This window comes from Emiliania huxleyi (genome assembly GCF_000372725.1).
Source record: "Emiliania huxleyi CCMP1516 unplaced genomic scaffold EMIHUscaffold_10, whole genome shotgun sequence".
NCBI lineage: Eukaryota > Haptophyta > Isochrysidales > Noelaerhabdaceae > Emiliania > Emiliania huxleyi.
The window spans coordinates 37,271-56,137 of NW_005202427.1; the positions used below are offsets into that span (position 1 = coordinate 37,271).

The following is an 18,867-nucleotide window of genomic DNA, read 5'->3' on the forward strand; positions in this document are numbered from 1 at the left end:
GGAGTAGGGAGCAGAGTCCAGAGAGATGAAAAGAAAAAACTATGTCATGAACAAAGCGTGCTGGGAGCGAGTCACGCGCCGCGAGCCCGAGCGCTTTTCGAGAGGGTGCACGACGACGAGAGCGGACAGAGGTCAGAGCGGCCCGCCGCCAACATCCACCGGCCCTGAGTGCCGTGCTAACGCTATAAGAGTAGTAGACGAGCGGTCGGCGATCACGAGGTGGCGCCGAAGATGCTCTTCTGGGACTGCGGAACGCCAATCTTCTCCATCGGCTTCATGTACCGCGAGTGGTAGACGCTCGCACCCGCCTCCCAGCCAGGGACGCTCGCCATGAGCTCCGCCTCCTTCTGGGTGAGCGTGCTCTTGATGTGCTGTTGCCTGCCGCGCGGGTGGAGTGGACGCTCAGCGGGAGGGGAGACGCGCGCCGCACATGCGGCGTCTAAACAGCGCGGGGGGCGTCTGCGCACTGCAAGTCGGACTCCGCCGTCAGAAAGGGCAGGATCGCTAGCCGTATGTCCTTCTCCTCGCGAAACCATGACCTGGTGGCGCACAGGTCGGCGCTCGGCGCGCGGCAGCGGGGCATTTCCGTTGCGCGAGTGGGCCCGCGCGAACCGGCGCAGCCGGTTGGCGGATATGACCTTGTACATGCCGAATGTGAAGAGGGCGGCGGAGCCGAGTGCGATCACCAGCGACGACGGCCCTCCCTTGGGCAGGTTCCGCGAGTAACGTACCGGCTTGAAGCCGCCCGGCGGTGGCACATCCTGTGGCGTGGCGACTCGCTGTCATCATGTTCGGGGATCGAGGTTTTGAGGGAGGGCGGTCCTGGGGGTGGGCGGGTGGGCGGCGGGCGGAAGAGTGGGGGCCTGCACGGGCGCCCCCGGCGTCAAGCCGCCCGAGCCAACGTGCGGCTCGCTGGGCATGGCAGCGCTCTTTGCAGAGTCCGCAAGAAGAAAAACCGAACAGACCCCGGCCGCCTTCCACCCTTCTCATATAGGGTGGATAAAGCGCCTGTTTCACGGCATGGAGGGTGAGCCACACCGAACGTTCCGAACGTAGAGCCGAGCGGAGGGAAACGGGGGAAGACGACTCCGAGGAGGACGAACCAGTGGAAATACCGTTGTCAGCCGTCACGATGCACCCGAAGGGGACCCCAGCGCCGGCTTCATCCGTGAAGGCACAAGTGTTCGAAGAGAGAGTGGACCTGAGCAATGATATGACTGGGTGGCAAATGATCGCAGTGGGCGTCAGAAGACTCGTCCTTGCGCGCGAGGAGAGCTCGATAGACTCGAGGGGCCAGGATATGCAGCGAGGAGGGCGGAGCTGCGCCGAAAGGCGAAAGAAGCCGCGAGAACAAGGGACCGGCAGACGGCGGCGGCGTCGCAGAACGAGACAGAGGAGAGCGACGCGACAGAGGAAGAAGCGACAAGGGAGAGCACGACGAGAAGGGGGCGACCGCGAGGTGGCACGAAGGTCGCAGCGAGAATCGGAGAGAGACTGCGAAGAGAGATAGGAAGAGGCGGACGCCCAAGGGTGGGCGACGGCTAGTGCACCTCACCCCTCTCCTTAAAATCCCTGTGTGGTGGCGGCGTGCCGTCCTCCCATCCCTCCCTTGGGTTCTGTGTTTTCTTCCTTTTTTCCACCCCTGTCAGTGTCCCTGTGGCAGCGAGAGACGGCCAGTGAGAAGCTGGAGGCAGGTCGCTAGACTGAGATGAGACTACCGCCAGTGGAGTTGGGAGTCCACCGTGTGCACCCTCCCACTCACAGTTTTGTTATTGGTTATGGCTTATGGCTCTCTGGGCATAGCAGCCCATAACATGTTATGGGTGTTATGGCTGTTATGGGGCCGGGCTGCTATGTCCTATGAGAGAGCCGTCCCGGGTCCACGGTGTTATGGCCCGAGAGGCCACACCGAACTGCCGTCGGAGGAATTTTCGCTTCGGCCTTCGCGCGCGCGAGGTTCGGCATCGATCGCCAACTATTTTCTCTTTTGCCCTCAAGTTAAATTCAATAACATCAACCTGCCTCTCCTGAGGCCTGAGCGATGGCTTCAGATTGCTCACAATCAAGACCCCTGAAGACACTGCCCCCCCCCCCCCCCCTCCCAGTTGCACGCAATTTGCTTTTCGCGTTTTTAAGCACTAATCTTCTGCGAGCAAGCCTTGCTCGCACAAGATTAGTAGTTAAACTTGCGTGACGTTGGAGGGGGTAGTAGCTACGGCCTACGCGGCGCGGGGCGGGGCGCGGGCGCTCCAAAAGAAGAATTTTACCGAGGCGAAGAAACACCGGGTCCGCGCGGCGGGGCTCCAGAAGAAAAGACTCCGTGGGACACCCATAACAGCTGTTATGAGGTTGTTATGCTGGCTGTCATAACAACCAGTGGGAGCTGGGAGGTGTTATGAGTGCTATGAGGTGTTATATGAGGTGTTATGAGGTGTTATGAGGTGTTATGGTAGGGTGGGCATAACAGCCACAACAGCGATGGAGGTGTTATGAGGTGTTATGAGGTGTTATGAGGTGTTATGAGGTGTTATGAGGTGTTATGAGCAACCAGTCATAACAGCCATAACACCTGTTATGGCCGCTCCCATAACCTTGACTGGGGTCAAACCGTGCACCGCGCTGCGAGCCTGTCGTGTCCCTTGTCAGGAGCAGGTGAGGAGCGTCGGGCCGAAGCCCCGCCCAGACTCCCTTCACACACTCTCTCTCCTAGAGTCCCGTGGCGTCGTCCTAGAGTCCGGAGGTTCCGTCCGTCCCGTCTCGTGACCGTCTCCGTACCACCAAGACTCGACCTACAATGAATTCCCTACAATCCCAGAGTCGGCCGCCGGGGCGGGCGTTTGCCCGCCCAGGACGCTCCGGCCGAACGTGGTAGCGGCGGTCGAACGTGGTAACCAAGTGGATGCACCAGCTCGCCAGGGCGTATGTAATACCGGTGATCCACACGACTGCTACGCAATTGGTTCGACCTGCCCTTCCGGCATGGCAGCGGCGGGCGACTGTCGACCACAATGTCGACCCTCCTTCTACTGTCGACCACAATGTCGACCAATCCGACGAGGGATTTCTCTCTCTCGCGCGCCTTCGGCTCGCTCGCCGACACACGCCACTGCGCTATCGGTTCGCACACCCCGTCGACCACGATGTCGACGACTCCGCCGATGGACTCCGACCTGACTCACATCAAAGGTCCGAAGAGATTGACAAAGCGAGAGTTACGGTTACTCGACTAGAGCCGTACGTCGACTCGTCGAGGGGAGGGACGTCGGGCCGAAGCCCCGCCCAGACTCCCTTCACACACTCTCTCTCCTAGAGTCCCGTGGCGTCGTCCTAGAGTCCGGAGGTTCCGTCCGTCCCGTCTCGTGACCGTCTCCGTACCACCCCAAGACTCGACCTACAATCCCAGAGTCGGCCGCCGGGGCGGGCGTTGCCCGCCCAGGACGCTCCGGCCGAACGAGGAGAGCCCCACCTGTGCGCCTGATCGTCCTTCCAAAATCCTGCTCGTGCAGGTGGGGACCCTGTCCTCCTCCCCCAGGCTTGTCCGTTTTCTTTCTTTCTTTAGAAAGAAAACGATGCTCAAGAATTTTGCCAGACCCGGCCGCCGGCGCGAAATTCGCGATGTTCTCTCTTTTGGGGCACATGAGAAATGGAATGAAGGAGCGCGCGGTGTACCTGTGTTAGCAATACCAAACAAATCTAACACTCACACATCATTTGGGGCCTGGAGTTTGTGTTTTTGTGCGCGGTGTCAGCGTGTCAGCTCACCCGCTACTCAGCTTCACGGACAGGCGCTCTCTACCTTCCCCTGCTCTCTCCCTCTCTGGTCCTCATTGAGCTTTGTAGAATGGCCTCGCGCGCGCTGCAATCTATCGCCCGGAGCTCGCCACTAAGACCCCACCATCTGCAGCACAAGCTTGGTCGCGCTCTGCAGCTTCGCGTCAAAGCTGCCCGTGTTGCCAATCACCTGGGGATGGGATAGGGGAGGGCAAGAAGCGCTCAGCGCAGTTCGGGGGGTGCCATCTGGGACAGGACCGCGATGGCTATTGCACCCCTCCCCCCCCCCCCCCCCAGAAAGCTAAGGCTACTGCAACGCCAATCACCTCGAGCTTGGGGTGCGCCTTGTAGCAGCTCCGGATCTTGAGGTCGAGCTCCCGCGCCTGCTCGGCCGTCTCGGTGCGCGCCGCGTTATTCTCGGTGGTGTAAAACTTCTCGGCGCCGTCCGCCGCAGTGACGAGGTGCAGCACAAGGTCGTAGCGCGTCTACGGGACGTCCTTGGGACGTGTCTCAGACACGGCCCAGCGTGTGAGGTGCTGAAAGATCGCGCGACGCGCCGCGATGGAGGCCTCCGTCATGCCATTCTCCTTCAGGATGACGTCCGTCCACACCTGCCGCCGCCGGGGCCGGAGGTGCTGCCCCACAGGCGGGGCGGGTCGATGGGAGTGGGGGCTTTGGCGGCCGCACCTTTGGAGGCAGGTAGGCCCCCACGTCGAGCAGACCACGGTCGAGAATCACGACGGTGGGGCGGCCGGTGGAGCGCGCGATCTGGGTGAAGCTGTTCTCGAGCTGGAGCTGCGCTTGGATCAGCCCCGTCTCAAACTCCACCAGCGCCTTGCCACCATCCAACCCCGGATACATGCACCCGCCGTTCATCAGGATGGTTGGCACCTGCGATTGGGGTCACCCGGATGGGCAGCCGACGCATCGGCTCGACGGCGCCGCGAGCCGATGTGACCTCTGGCACGCAAAGCACGTCGAACCCATTCGCAGTGAGTGCCTTGGTCAGGTGCTCCAGCGAGGAGCTCTTGCCGCCGCACGGCCCACCGGTCAGCACCACCTAGCCACGCACGCACGCACGCATGCACACGCACGCTTGTTGTGTGTGAGCGCGATTGGGATCCGCAGGGACTTGATTCCGGACTGTGCAGGTGGTAAGGTGTCCGGACACCTTGTACACCCGTGACCCTTTCTTGTTTGGCATAGTCGCGCGCTTGGACGCTCGTGTCTCGACGCTGTCCAGATGGTGGTAGGGGCTGTCGTCAGACGAGCCGCCAGCGAGAACCTGGTGCAGAAGGAGTGTGGCGGCACCGCCTGCCGCGGCAGCCGCCACGAGCTTCACCGCGTCGCTCATGTCTGCCCGACGTCCGAGGAGGAGGACGGACGTCGGACAAAAGATATGTTTTCTCGTGATACCGATCGTCTGGCCCGCTGGGTGCGCTTCTTAGCTCCCCGGCCCTGGATGTGAGGCTACCGACTGCACTCCAAGTGCTCCAAGTGCAACCATCGTGGTTAGGGTGGTTGGGAGCCAGAGAGCAGAGTCAAAGAAAGAGGAAGGACCGGCGGGAGCTCTCCACTCAACACTGCGCGTTAAGTCTTAAGAGTGTGGACCACCTGTTCGATATCGAGCGTCAAAGAACAAACGTGCCGGCGCCCGGCGGGCATTTGCCATGGTAGGCTGCAACAAAAAACGAAAAGGCGCATCGCGGTTACCGGTTTCTACCACGACGCGATCTGAGGGAGGGTGTAGAGGATGTAGAGTGTAGAGCGCTGTAGAGCTGTAGAGGTGTAGAGCGCTGGAGAGCGCTGTAGAGCGCTGTAGAGCTGTAGAGCTCTACATCCGCCGCGGGACGAAGCGCCTCCGTTGTAGAGCGATGTAGAGGCGCTCTACAACGTGAAATCTCTACAACAAACTCTACATCATATTGCAATAAGCGGCGAACGAGGCACGGTCGCTCTCCGACATGAGGCGCGTTGCACTTGCCAGTGCTGCCCTGGCCTTCTGTCTGCCCGCCCAATGGGTGGCAGGTGCCTCTGCTGCTGTGGCATGCCTCACGGCTGCGACTGGCCGGCGCCTCGACGCGTCAGCTCGGCTCGGCGTAGCGATCGTGGCCAGCGCAACTCGCTTGGACTCAACGCTCAGCCAGGAGCTCCCGCACGCGCTGGCGCGAGGCATGGCGCATGCAACGCGTCTGAATGCTCGCCTCGCCTCGCGCAAATGCGACCGTCCTCGCAGCCGACAGTCCACCGCCTGCTAAAGAAGCACAGCGACGAATGCGGCACCGGCGACACATGGCAGGCTGGTCATGACGCAGTTATAGGGTGTTGTGTGCCGTCGGAGTGACTCTCTGTGTGTCAGGGATAGTCAGGGCTGTCCATCAGAGCTCCAGTAAGCTCGGAGACCCCCCATTAGCGCGGCTTGACCTCTTTGAGTCACTGCCTTCCCGGCGGTTTGGCTGTAGAGCCTCTACAACAAACTCTACAGCAAAATCGCGCTCTACATCGCTCTACAACGGAGGCGCTTCGTCCCGCGGCGGATGTAGAGCTCTACAGCTCTACAGCGCTCCAGAGCGCTCTACATCTCTACAGCTCTACAGCGCTCTACACTCTACATCCTCTACACCCTCCCTCAGGACGCGATCTTTGTCAAGCGCAACAACTTCAACCTGCTGCTCCACGAGACGTTCGGCGGCGGCTTCTCGCCCACCGCCGTTCTCAAGCTGCGCCGCCTCGCGCGCAAAGTCGCGCGCGGCAGCGTCGACCGCACGGCCTACTCGCCCAAGTACTCGCTCTCTTTTATGTCCCACCATGCAGAGCGCATCTCTCTCTCTGTTGTGCGAGGCGTGAACCGCGCCATTCGCTCTCACCTGGCAACCCTGTCTGCACGTCTCGCGCGCGCGTGAACAGGGCAATCAATTGAAGTCGACCGCCCAAATCTGTCCCCCCCCCGCAAACTCTAAACCACCATAAACTACAGTCTGCAGGGGCTCCATCCAGGCCCCAAATGACGTGTGAGTGTTAGAGTTGTTTGGTATTGCTAAAAATCTCTCTCTCTAGGCTGCCAAGCCCACCCTCCCTGTACCGCAGCGCGGCGCGAACCATCATGTGCTCGCGCAACTCCGCCTTGGGAGGCAACTCGCCGGAGTCCTCGAATTTCGCGATTGGATTCATAGGAAGATAAGAAACAGAATTACAAGCCTCTCTCACAGCACACTGGCACGACAAGGGCGCGGACTGGCGCGGACTGGCACACACACACGCTACCCAACGCGGCCAAAGGATATCCACCTCGAGAACCTGAGAACACACACACTGAGAGTAAGAATTTCGCCGCCGAAAGAAGCTTGTCCCCATCCTTCCACTCCAGCCCGGCCTCTCGAGCGTTTTGCATGTCGGAGCACTCCTCTGAGCACTCCGACGGGGAGCTGGTCGACGACCAGAGCCGCTCGCCGAGCCCAGGCCCGGACGAGCCTCAGCCGGCGTGCGACACTCAAGCCGCAAAGCCCGACCACGGCGGTGCCTCTGGCAGCAAGGCCGCTTCTCCCTCTTCACCCGCCTCCTCGATTGGCGGACTCTCTCGCCAGGTGTGGCATGCTCCTCGCGGCCCTCCTTGCCCCAGAGACTCTTACAGACGGTCATTGGCACTCCTTACCGACGTCCTCAGGCGCTGCTGGTTGCCGTCGGTCTGCCTCTCGCATTCATCGTCGGCGCGGCCACCTCATCTGCAGGTGCCAAGCAGCCCTGGGAGGGGTTGGGTATGCACGACGCACCGTCCCTGGGGCGTGCCGTGGGCCGGGCACGCCTGCCGACTCTCTCCATCCAATGCCTCGGCACTGCGTCCTCACCAGCCGCTCCTGCCGCAGTCTCCACCGCGGCGCTCGAGGCGAGCCGCACTACGAGCTCGACCTACACCAGCACTCTCCACCGCGCGACCGACTGCCTTTCCCCGCGACGCTGCTCTCCACGCCCTCCTTCGCTGCCGCCACTCCCCACTCACACACGCCCGCCGGCTCCAGCACCTTTCCCCACCCAACCCCGCCACCGCCTCCCGCCACCGCCTCCACCTCCACCTTCACACACACACACACACAAGCCACCCCACACACAAGCCACCCCAGGCCGTCTCGCACTGACGTCCGCTGCCTCGCCGCGCCCAGGCCTGCCGCTCCAACGCCGCCGCCGACTCCGTGCGCCCCTCCTCCGCCCTAGAGCCCAGATGCCTCTGCAGTGGTGAGGCCTGCTGTGTGGCTCAATAGGCTCGCCTCGCCTCGCTCACGCGAAACATGTGCGAGAGTAGCCGAGGGTAGCCGAGGGTAGCCGAGAGCCGAGAGCCTCGCTCACGCCGTGCGCCCGATGCGAGGGGGGTAGCCGAGAGACGCCCTCCCGCCACAGAGGCAGCACAGAGGCGTCCTGCCTCCGCCCTGGACGGGTCATCTCGAGATGGTGGGGAGGGCATCAGTTGGCTCGCGGCGCCTGCCCGGTGACAGCTCTCCTTACCCCCCCCCCCCCCCCCTCTCGCACACAGGCAGCAGCGCGAGGGCCGCGTGTCGGTGGCAGAGTCGCAGCTGCAGGTGTGCCGCCCGAGGGGATGTCGGTGTGGGCACGCGCTCACTCGCCCGGGCGGGACGGCGCAGGCGCGGGAGATGGAGCTGCACGACGCAAACCTGCGCATTGCCAGGCTCCAGGCGCCGGTCCAGCACCCCCCCTCCGGGGGATGCCGCTGCCCTGCTGCCTCCCCCTCGGACCGTTCCGGCCTCGGGCTTGCCAGCCCACCCCCCCCTTCCCCCACCCCGCCCACCGGCGCTCGCCCTCGCTGCAGGCCAAGTGCGGCTGGTGGTGCTCCGGCGAGTGAGGGCCCGGCGGTCGGACGAGGCGGTGGGCCGGAGCGCGCCAAGTTGCAGTCGCCGACGGGACGATATCGGGAAAGACGGAACGCGATGAGTCCTCGTCGATCCCTTATAGTGACCCGGCCGTCTCCGCTGGCCCGGCGGGACGAGGGCTGGCGTGAGATTCGGCCGGGGGTTGTAGGTAGCGGTCGGGGCGGGGGGCGGAGGGACAGGCACGAGTAACAGCTGGGGCCTGGCCCGGGGGGGGGGGGGGGGGGTCAGCGGTGTGCGCCCCTCTGAGGACCACTGAGCGAAGGGCGCCTTATTTCGGCCAGGTATTTCACGTATGTATCTGAGGTGGCGACGGCACCCCTAAGAATTCCAACAATACCCCCCTCAGCCTCACAAGGACACAGCAGACTGACTGGCTCGGACTGGCACCACTACAAATGGCACAGTGCTGGTGTGGAACCTTCTTTTCTAGTATCTAGATAGACGATTGAAAAAGGTTGGATTGAGAGCAGCCTCGCTCTCAATCCTACTTCCTAGAAGTCGAAGGCTTTTGTGTTTTGAGCAGCACTCCTCGCAATCGTAGCATCTCTGTGCGATTGTGAGCGCCTACGCTCGCAATCCTACATCTTCTAGAATCTAGTGGAAGAAAGGTCAAGAGAGATTCTTAAAAACGCAAAAAAAAGAAAAAGACTCATTGCACCTCACAGAAGAGGGTCGGCACTTCGCCGCGGAGCATGCTGGACACCGCCTCGCTCAGAGAAAGCCTGCCCGACTCGCCCTCGAGGGGGGGCAAGGCGCCCCCCTACGACGCGGTTCAGATGTCTCTCGACCTGCAAGAGCGCTATGACGTGGACGTCGACCTGACCGGCACCAAACTCGCGGCCGTAACGTCATCCTTGCGAGAATGCCTCTCACCAAGAACATTCGCCTTCTTGCAGACGCTGTGCGAGCCGGTGTTCTCGCGGTTATCGCCAGACCTGGTGAACGTGGAGGCCATGCTGCGGCAGCTCGAGACCGCCCTCGTCCGCTCGCTCGACGTGTGCTCGCGCGGAGTTGAGGGCGAGGACCCTGAGAAGCTCTTTGAACCGCTCGCGGGCTCGCTGGTCGCGATGCTGCGGGACGTGGTCTCCAATCCGGCGAAGGTGGTGGAGAACGCCAGATTGAAGGCCTCCGACGAGGCGCGCCAAGGGGAGCGCGACGCAGCAAAGAAGGCCAAGGCGGCGGCCAAGGAGGCCAAGCGAGCGCTTGCGGCGTCCAGAAAAGCGGCGCGGCTAGCGCAGCGGCAAGAGGGCGGGCGGGAGGAGATCGCCGCGGGCGGAGACGAGGCGGAGTGAGCCGCTGGCCGCCCCTGAGTCTCGAAAGGGGCGCGGCTCGCGCGCTGCTGGCCGGGGGGCGCGTGGAGGGGGGAGGGGGGGGGCGCTCCGTACGATTACTTGTGGGCATGGTTGATGCCGCTGCACAGCATGGCGGGGAGGGAGGGGAGGGGGGACAGCGTCCGGATGCCGAGCCCAAGTAGTACTTTGCGGGCGCCGGCGCGCCTCCGGCTGCTACCTCGAGGTGTGCGCACGGTCTTGCACGTTGAGCATGAAGCGGGAGGGTGGTTTGTGGGAGCGTCTTGCGGGGCTTGTCCGGAGGTGTGTGCGGGGTACGAGCACGCGCCTGTGCGTGGCACCGCGGCATGGTCCATGTGGAGAGTTTTGAGTAGTGCGCAACTTTTGGTTTTGCGGTTCGTGCTCTCATCTACGAGCGATGTTGATTTGGAATCCTGTCAACGATTGGATTGTGTATACCCCCGGGCGGGCCCCGCGACCACGGACCAGTGCATAGTGTCGCTGTACACACAACTCTGTCGCTGTACTCCTCCCTAAGCGCCTTTCGAAAACGCAGCGTCTACTACGTACCTGCGCTTGTGCGTGGTTGGTGCATCTGGGAAATCCTCGAGGGGAAATCTTTCTTGCCCAAAGGAGGGAGGTCAGCTGCATCATTCAGCCCGGAGAGCCCGCTCGCGCGCTGTGTCTACCCTCCAGCTCAAGCTCATGGTCTCCGCCCCCCACCTCTCCCTCATTCTCTCTGCCCTGTCTTCTCTGAGTTATCGACACTGGATCCGAAACAAGGGCCTCAAAAGCAAGCCGCTGGAGTCAAGTCTCGCCGTATCCACTCGGCGTGCAAGACCTGCCATACAGCAAGGACATCACGCGGCCGGGCTGGACTTGTCGGCAATCTTCTTGAGCTCGAGAAGGTTGTTAATCACGGACATCATTGCCAGCTCGACCTAACGAGAGGGATGTGGCCATGCATGACGACACTGAGCCTATCCGATCATGCCGCAGCGTAAGGGTGTGGATATTTGCAGCATCTGGGCAGGCGAGGCCTTTCCCGTACTCTCTTGGAACAGGTTGTCAGTCATGAAGATAAAGTTGTCGGTCATCCCCAGCTTCTCGCAGGCCTTCAGGTAGAAGCTGATGTTCTCTCTCTGGACGGCCGGCTGGCTTGTTGACCGAGGCCACTTGCAGACGTCTTTCTTGATCTTGTTGGCGAGCTGGCATAGGACGACGCCCGACTGCAAAACTTTCTGGAACTCAAGGGCTCCCAGACCGTCCTCCAGCTTTTCATCCAAGACCTTCTCGATCCACGTGCGCACTTCCTGTTCTTTAGCGATGTCGTACTTCTTCTTGGCCTACCATCGTGATCGGCAGAGGCTCAACAGGGCGATCGTCGTGAGATAGGGCTACGCGGCAAACGCACGTTGTCTGCGATGTCTTTATCCAGACCGAAATTCCCGTCCTCGGTCGGCTGAACGTAAATCCCGTTGTTCACCTACGAGTGCAAGGACGTAACTAGCACAGCTAATTCTGGGTTCGCGTCCCACCGCTGCCATCATACCTGCTTGTCCTGGGCGGCGCGGGGGATGACATCCGTCATCTCGACGGCGGCTGTCGATGTGTCCTGCAATGGACGTCGCCGCTTCCTTTTGCTGGAAAATAGTTCCAATTTTCCTTCCGCGCGACCCGAGCCGCCGGGTGCCCCGCAACAACCTCGTTGATCATGAGCCAGAAGATCGGCTCGCGAGATGGGGTGCTAGTATGTATGAGACCGATGCGTCGCAGTTCTCTTGCCGGGGGGGGCGCTTCGGCGGTAGTTAGTGGTCACGGAACCCGAACACCCTTCGGAGTCGCTCCTCATCGCAAACCCTGTCACTACATACACTGAGTAGGCAAGGAGAGTTGGAGTATTTCACAGTATTTCCAGTATCCCAGTATCTGAGGTGCTGTGGCGCAGTATTCCAGTATTTCAGACACGCAAAGCAAGTATTTTTATTGCAATACTGCATGCTACCTGCACACGGCCCTTGGCCAAGTATCCCAATATCCCGCAAGCGAAGGCCAAGTATCGGTGGCGCAAATACCTCTCTGCCGCGAGGGTGATACTGCAATACTGGGCCTGGGGCATGCAGATACTGTGTTACTGAAGTAGTGTGGCCATGGCAGTATCGCGCAGTATTTTCACCGCAATACTCGGAGCCGGCGCATCGGATACTGGGATACTGCAGGATACTGCGGGATACTGCTGGATACTGCTGGATACTGGCAATTCATGGAAGTGTGCCCGTGTGTAAGCCATGGTCCAGCAGCCAGCTGCATCCCCATCCTTCTCACTGGTAGTTGTCACCATGCAGCTGCACCCCTCCCTAGAGCATCCCTGGCTGATGTGGATACCGGATCCTGGGAGACTGGGATACTGCGGACCGGCTTGGGCCACAAATGTCGCAAGTGGGCTGTGGTGATGCCAGGCGTTATGTGATTGTTCCAGAATGCATCGGCAGGAGTTGTGATGTGTGGAAGCTCACGAGTTCTCCGACTGCCGCTCGGTAGTCGGTAAAGAGCTCGTATCCGCTGCCATTTCTGCCGCCGAGCTGAACAGCGGCGGTGAAGCACGGCCGGCTGTGTCAGGACCGCGCCCGGCGCTGGAGAGTGCTCGAGAGCATCCGACATCGTCGACCGCAGCGGCATGGTCGGCCGAGGTGATTCAGTTTATGTGTAGGTCCGTCACCCGTTTGCCGTGATGCTCAGCGGCGGCGCCCACACCGGTGGGTTCACTCGAGACGGTCCGGCGCCAAGCAAAGAGTTGTGTCGGTCACCAGAGCCTGCTGTGTGGCGGTGTGCGGCCGATTGGGGTCGTGCGGGGCTGGTTGGGGTTGGCGGGAGGAGACATCGAAGGAACTTCGGCGACATGAATGACGCTCGAACTTTTCGACCGTTCTACACTTTCACGCGCCCTCCCTGGGTCACAGCACTTGCGAGAGGGCGCCGCGACGCCCGGCCGCCTGAGATGCAAAAGTTTGCACACGCCATTCAAGCGCTGCAGACGCTGGTGCTCCTGCGTGCCGGCGCCAAGCTTCAATTGCCAAGGCTGACGCTGCATCACAACGTTGATATCGCATGCAGTGCGCTTGTGGGAGCTGACGCGCCCAGCCAATCCAGCGCCCCTAGCCACCGAGATAGCTCTGGGACCCTTTTACGGCACAGCTGCTGTGTGATATACTATGATTCCTGTGCGTGCGCCGCAGGACGTGACCACCTTGCTGCTCTCAATGTTGGCCGTGACGCCTCCCCGATGTGGGTCTTCCTCTCCACACAGCACCAGCACCAGTGCACTGCCACGACACTCTCCCTCAGTTCCAGCACTGGCGCCTCAGCCGTCTTCGCCCACCTCGTTGCGTTGCCGCCTTCCCCACCCCGCCAGCCCTTGCACACGCGTTTACACCATTGCGCCGGCAGGGCGCGGGCACACACTTTACGGCAGTCTTCGCTTGCCCACGCTGCTCAATTGGCTCAATCCCTCCCCACCTAGCTGCTGCCTCGCATCCCGCTGCTGGACGTACGACTGCGGCCGCAGCGCAGTGCATCGCTCGAGGGCCGACCCCGGATACTGGGATACTGCAGGATACTGCAGGATACTGCGGGATACTGCTGGATACTGGCCATCTCTGATGCGGATACTGGGATACTCGGCGGGGCTGGAGGACCAAGTAGCGCCCAGTATTGCAGTATTATTACTTGGCATTTAGCTCTGTGATACTGGGATACTTCGCCGGCGTGGATCGAGTACTGTGATACTCACCGGGTGCGTCAACACGAGTATCGAAGTATCTGCGGTACCAACTCGGAGTATTGAAGTATTATTACTGCGCCATATCTCACAGGGAAATCTTTCACAGTATCCCAGTATTCGAGGCCTGCTGCGAAGTATCCCAGTATCTGGACAGCCTCCGCGAAGTAGAAGTAAGAAAATACTCCAACTCTCCTTGCCTACTGAATATGCAATAGGTCGAATAATGAATGAAACGTAGTGGCCCGGTTCATCCAAGATATGGAGACCGACGCGCGGCTTTGCACGCGCACTTCCATTGACGATGCGACAGCCGTCCTCCGCAGAGCCCTCGCAACGATTGCGGCGCCCTTCTCAGCCGCATCGGCGCCATCGCCAGGGCCCTCGCCCTTCAGGCTGCCATCACCGTCCTGCGCCGGCGTTGTAGCAGGCTGCTCAGCTCAACAGTCAATCGCTGTGGGACCCTCCGAAAGATCGCTCGGCACCCAACCGTTCTGCACCTGTCCTGGCTGCGGCACCCCTCTGTGAGCGATTCCATGCAATCTCGCATGTGCCCATGCTCCCAGAGAGGTGTATCCATGACCTGCATTCGTCGCCAAGCACGTCCGTGATTTCCCAGACGCACCACCAAAGACTGTCTCATACCACCTCCTGGCCTGCCACAAGACTCCCGACTGCTCTCGGCCAGGGCTCACACCCTGCACACGCGGGATCGGGGGATGTCACGGCGACCCCATGCCGCGGCATGTGCGCGCTCTGATCGCCCCTCCACAGCGGTGCAGCGTGTGGAGACTCTTGTGAGTTGCCAGTGGATAGTGAGAATCACCCGTCGTGATTTCAACTCGGATGTCTGTAAGGCAGATCTGGCTTTACAATTGAGTACGCGCTTCGCGCAGGGGCTGGAAACACACACCTCACACACCAGTCTCACCAGGTCACCACCCCAAAGAGCCAAACACACACTCCTCTCTGTGCGCGCTCTGGTCTCTCCTGCGCGCTGCGGTCCGCACCCCGCGACGCGGTAAAATAATGGATTATTCTCCGGTGTTCTAAATTCACCCGCGGCAGCCTCAAGAGCGGGAGCGCGGCGGAGCCTCTTCTGAGTCCTCTGCCCACCCCCCTGCGAGGGCTTTTGCGAGGTCTCGGATCTAGGCAAACCAGAATTCTTTTGTGTTAGTGCCACCAGCGAGCCGTCTTTTTACCAGGTTGCAACCCTAGTTTCGCACTGTGCTGTGAACGCTGCTGGTTGGCGTCGGTTGCGCAGCACCCCGTCCCCATCCAGGTTGTTGGTTGCTGCCCCAGGTCCACCGCACCGTTCTCTGGATAGGTGCAACGCCCCGTTCTCTGGAACTGGATCATGCTTGTTCGGGTACGTGGTTCGCCCGTCCCTGTGTCCCGTGCACGTCGCCCGTCGGCAAAGCCGACGACCTATGGTGCAATACACGCCGCTGGTTGTGGGGAGGACGTGCCGCTCGATGCTGCGGGCGGCGTTGACGTTCACGCCAGTTCACGAATTTGGCCCCAGCTGTTTGGCTCGCTCCGTGCTCGCCGGTGAGTTGGTTGGTTGCTGGCAGCACCCCAGCACCGGGGGGTCCTGAGAGCTGTTGGTTGCCGCTCGATTCACAGCCTTGTTATGAGAAGCCTACTCTCTGAATACGTATTCCACGTATTCCAATCGACCCCTCCTAGGGCTGTATTCTACCCGTATTGGCAGTATTCCGGCCGTATTCCACACGTATTCCAGAATACGTATTCCAAACGAGGCCCAAAAAGCGACGTATTCCGTATCAAATTTTCTTCGCTCCGCTAATTCAGAGAGTAGGATGAGAAGAAAATACGATATACGTCCTATGGCGCTATGCGCTGGTCTGTGAGAGGTTGAGGATGAGGTGCGAGCCCGGGAGGCCCTGGGGATGGGGGGAGACTACCCGCGGGCCTAGAAGGCCCGCGCGCAATTCACAGCACAGTGCGAGTAGGTAGGTAGGTAGAAAGGTGAATAACAGCCAGGCTCGGACTGGACACCAACGCGGTATGGGTGGACGCTAGACAGATGATGACGACACGCACGAGCGACACACAGACACAAACAGGCTCACAAGACACACAGCCAGCTGGCTGCCACACACCCTGAGTTGGCGTATACATAACTCAACAAGGGTTGCAACCTCGTAAAAAAAGACAACAAACGTGGCAAAGACGAGTCGAGCCCAGGCTTAGCCCAGCGCGAAGATGTGTATATGCACTCGGCGCTCGTGCTAACCAGCCTGCCCGTATCTCGTGCACGGCTTTTACAGGGCGCCGGAGCGCTGTGCGGCCTCCCATTCGCGTGCGAGTTGTATGCGCGTGCACCACCACGCTGGTCCTCAGACGAGCTTCCCAAGGCCTTCGAAGCCGTGACCGCCGACGTGAAAGAGCTGGTGGTGCTGCTGCCTGGTGCAGGAGGTCCGGACGCAAACACGCGGCGCATAGTGGCGGCGCTTGGTGGCAGGGGCGTGCAGGTTGTGGAGTACGACTATCGCCGTTTTGCGGGCGACACGCTCAGAGCGCCATTCAACTCGCAGCGCGTCGGCGAGACGCTGGGCGAGGAGCTGGCGCGCGTGCAGTCTGCAGGCGGGCTGCCGAGGCTGGAGGTGCTCCATCTCATCGGAGTGTCGGTGGGTGCCTTCGCCGCTGACCGCTGCGCGGGTGTATACGCCGCGCGCGTGCCAGCTAGCGGGCGGGCTAGGACGAGGCTCACCCTCCTGGACCCGTTCACGGCGCGCGGGCTCGGCGGGCTAGCGCGGGCGTCCTCGGCGTACGGCGTCGCCCGCTTCGGCTCGAGCGCCGACGAGGCTTGGGCTATCTTCAACGCCGATGACCCTGTGCCTTCGACCAACTCGCCGCTGCGCCTCTGCTCCAACCTTGACGTCACCGCCGCCGAGGCGCGCGCAAGCTTCGAGCCGCTGCCGGGAGATTCGCTGCACTCGTGGCCGTGCGCATGGTTCGGGCTTTTGGGGGGGCAGATCCCTGCTGGAGCGGCGCAGACACGCCGCGGCGACGTTTTCGTGGTATCGTAACGCGGGATATCGGATAACATCGGCTCCGGCCTCCGCGCGTCTAGGGATCTCTTAGAGAGATGTTAGAGGTGGGTTAAGAGGGAGATGCGCGCGAGCTGCGGGACCGCCGGGACGGCGGGCGGGTGATTGCGACTCGCCGCCACTTTTGGCGACTTTTGGGACGCGCGATCGATCGACCGAGAATATCGACACATGGCGGGCGAGAGGCCGTCACGGCCATGATCGCGGCTGACGACGCCGGCGACGACCCCCTGGCGGACCGCCGCAAGGACCGGGAGGCATAGATGGTCCCAGGTAGCAGGCTCCACACCACCTGACTCGCGTCGTGCCACCTGAAAGCTACAAAATGCCGGATTTTGCACGAGACACACGCGGAAAGCGCCACACGTGCCTCCACGAGTCCTTTGCAGCTGTTTGCACAAAATGCAGGTGGCTTTAGCCACTTGCTCCATGAGCAAAACCGTCCAAAAAGCACCTGGAGCAGACGGCTTACGCCGCCTGTGGACATGGACAAAACAGTGCAAAAAGCACCTGGAGCAGATTCCAAACGCCGCCTGTGGCCATGTGACCGCTCGGGTGGCGCCAGGTGGCTTCGCCCCCCTCCAAGCCACCTGCCCCCCCTCGCCACACCTGCCTGGAGGGCTGGAGCACGTGCGCCACCTGGGCCCGGGCAGGTGGCTCCAGGTGGCTTCGGCCCCTCCAAGCCACCTGCATGCCCCCCCTCGCCACACACACCTGGAGGGCTGGAGCACGTGCGCCACCTGGGCGTCACTTCGGAAATTTCATCGTGCGTGTTCTTTTGAATAGGAATGTACTATACACCGCCTCGGCACCACGAGCCGCCCAGCCGCGCCTCCACAATCCACTCTCGCAACTCTACCGCGCAGCCAGCACACGCGACGTCGGCGAGGCCGACAAAGCTCTGCATGGCCTGGTTCATCGGTGATCGAGTGATGGCGTATTATCGGGCAGTCTTCTCATTGGCGAGTCAGACTGCTCAGCGTCGGCAGCAACAGTGCGTGACCAGCGCAGCCACCGGCTCCTGCGGCGTTTGCAGCCACACCAAACGCCCGCGCGGGCCGGGTTGAAGCCCCAGGCTTATGTCGACGCCGGACATTGATTGTAGCCGCCGATGACCGCCGCAGGCCCTCATTCACACACCCCACAGTCCCAGTTTGCAGCGCGGGGAGGAGCGGGGAGGCTCGCGTTTGGCAGCCAGCCCTTCCGTGGCTCGGATTTTCCGTTTCCGAATTCAAACTTGCGCCAGGTGGCGCACGTGCTCCGGCCCTCCAGGTGTGGCGAGGGGGGGCATGCAGGTGGCTTGGAGGGGCCGAAGCCACCTGGCGCCACCTGCCCAGCTACCCGGCCCAGGTGGCGCACGTGCTCCAGCCCTACAAGTGTGGCGAGGGGGGCGGGGCAGGTGGCTTGGAGGGGCCGAAGCCACCTGGCGCCACCCGTCGTGAGAGCAAGTATCGTGAGAGCAAGCGTGCGAGAAAATGTACCACATACCACACACTCGCACACTGGAGACGCTGGACGCACCGCGCGGAAACACAGAAGACACGAGACGGGGGGGATGGGCGGGGGAGAGAGCGAAGTGAATGTCATGCACCGGAGACATACGGCTCTTCTTATGGCCCGCACGGTATAGGTACGGCCGGCGCGCGCCAGAGGCGCCACTACAGACGCGGATCGTGGCCGCCCTCACTGGGCGGCGGCCGCCTGCTGCTCCACGTAGGCGACGAACGCGGCCTCGTCGACGGCGCGGACGAGCACGTCGCGGTTCTGCACGTCCTTGGTGATCCGGAAGGCGTACTGCGCCGACGAGTCGCCGGTGAAGGTGCTCGACGCGTAGTACGCCGAGCAGTCGTGCACGGAGAGCTGGCGCGCGTGCGTCTCGAACTCCTCGCCGTCGACCGAGGCGGGCAGCGGCGGCTCGGCGCCGTACTGCACTGTGTGCAGGTGGGACGCCACGGCGTAGAGCCGGCGCAGCTCGAAGTCGAGCAGCTGCGGCGGCGAGGGGGAGAGGCGGTGAGACGCGGGCGCGGCGAGGCGGTCGCGCAGCGACGCAGGGAGGCGGCGCGAGCGGCGCG

At 61.9% G+C, this 18,867-nt stretch overlaps 5 protein-coding genes across 5 annotated transcripts; 2 read left to right on the forward strand and 3 right to left on the reverse strand.

The window, feature by feature from the left end:
- Positions 1-10: 10 nt before the first annotated feature.
- EMIHUDRAFT_448690 (NADH-ubiquinone oxidoreductase alpha subcomplex, 13) lies at positions 11-920 on the reverse strand (the record flags this gene model as incomplete). The annotated part of the gene is made up of 4 exons (XM_005793494.1): positions 11-378; positions 468-539; positions 613-761; positions 870-920. The coding sequence occupies 4 exons, from the start codon at positions 918-920 to the stop codon at positions 213-215; spliced, it is 438 nt and encodes a 145-aa protein (XP_005793551.1). The 3' UTR covers positions 11-212.
- A 2,963-nt stretch (positions 921-3,883) lies between these two features.
- EMIHUDRAFT_199318 (hypothetical protein) lies at positions 3,884-5,125 on the reverse strand (the record flags this gene model as incomplete). The annotated part of the gene is made up of 6 exons (XM_005793495.1): positions 3,884-3,961; positions 4,098-4,256; positions 4,290-4,382; positions 4,459-4,605; positions 4,679-4,798; positions 5,057-5,125. The coding sequence occupies 6 exons, from the start codon at positions 5,123-5,125 to the stop codon at positions 3,884-3,886; spliced, it is 666 nt and encodes a 221-aa protein (XP_005793552.1).
- A 2,017-nt stretch (positions 5,126-7,142) lies between these two features.
- Positions 7,143-8,623, forward strand: EMIHUDRAFT_448691 (hypothetical protein; the record flags this gene model as incomplete). Its single annotated transcript, XM_005793496.1, has 8 exons — positions 7,143-7,355; positions 7,436-7,499; positions 7,635-7,654; positions 7,929-7,958; positions 8,028-8,056; positions 8,297-8,342; positions 8,406-8,462; positions 8,591-8,623. Coding segments are annotated over 8 exons (490 nt in total), but the record flags the coding sequence as incomplete, so codon positions are not given.
- A 704-nt stretch (positions 8,624-9,327) lies between these two features.
- On the forward strand, positions 9,328-10,397 carry EMIHUDRAFT_433232 (hypothetical protein). Its single transcript, XM_005793497.1, has one exon. The coding sequence runs from the start codon at positions 9,344-9,346 to the stop codon at positions 9,941-9,943; it is 600 nt and encodes a 199-aa protein (XP_005793554.1). The 5' UTR covers positions 9,328-9,343; the 3' UTR covers positions 9,944-10,397.
- Positions 10,398-10,920: 523 nt separating this feature from the next.
- EMIHUDRAFT_199323 (hypothetical protein) lies at positions 10,921-11,656 on the reverse strand (the record flags this gene model as incomplete). Its single annotated transcript, XM_005793498.1, has 4 exons — positions 10,921-11,286; positions 11,355-11,426; positions 11,493-11,555; positions 11,618-11,656. The coding sequence occupies 4 exons, from the start codon at positions 11,654-11,656 to the stop codon at positions 10,921-10,923; spliced, it is 540 nt and encodes a 179-aa protein (XP_005793555.1).
- Between the last annotated feature and the right edge of the window lie 7,211 nt (positions 11,657-18,867).

Bases quoted from the DNA above. Each gene is read 5' to 3' on its own strand.
- EMIHUDRAFT_433232 (XM_005793497.1), top strand. From the start codon at position 9,344: ATGCTGGACACCGCCTCGCTCAGAGAAAGCCTGCCCGACTCGCCCTCG.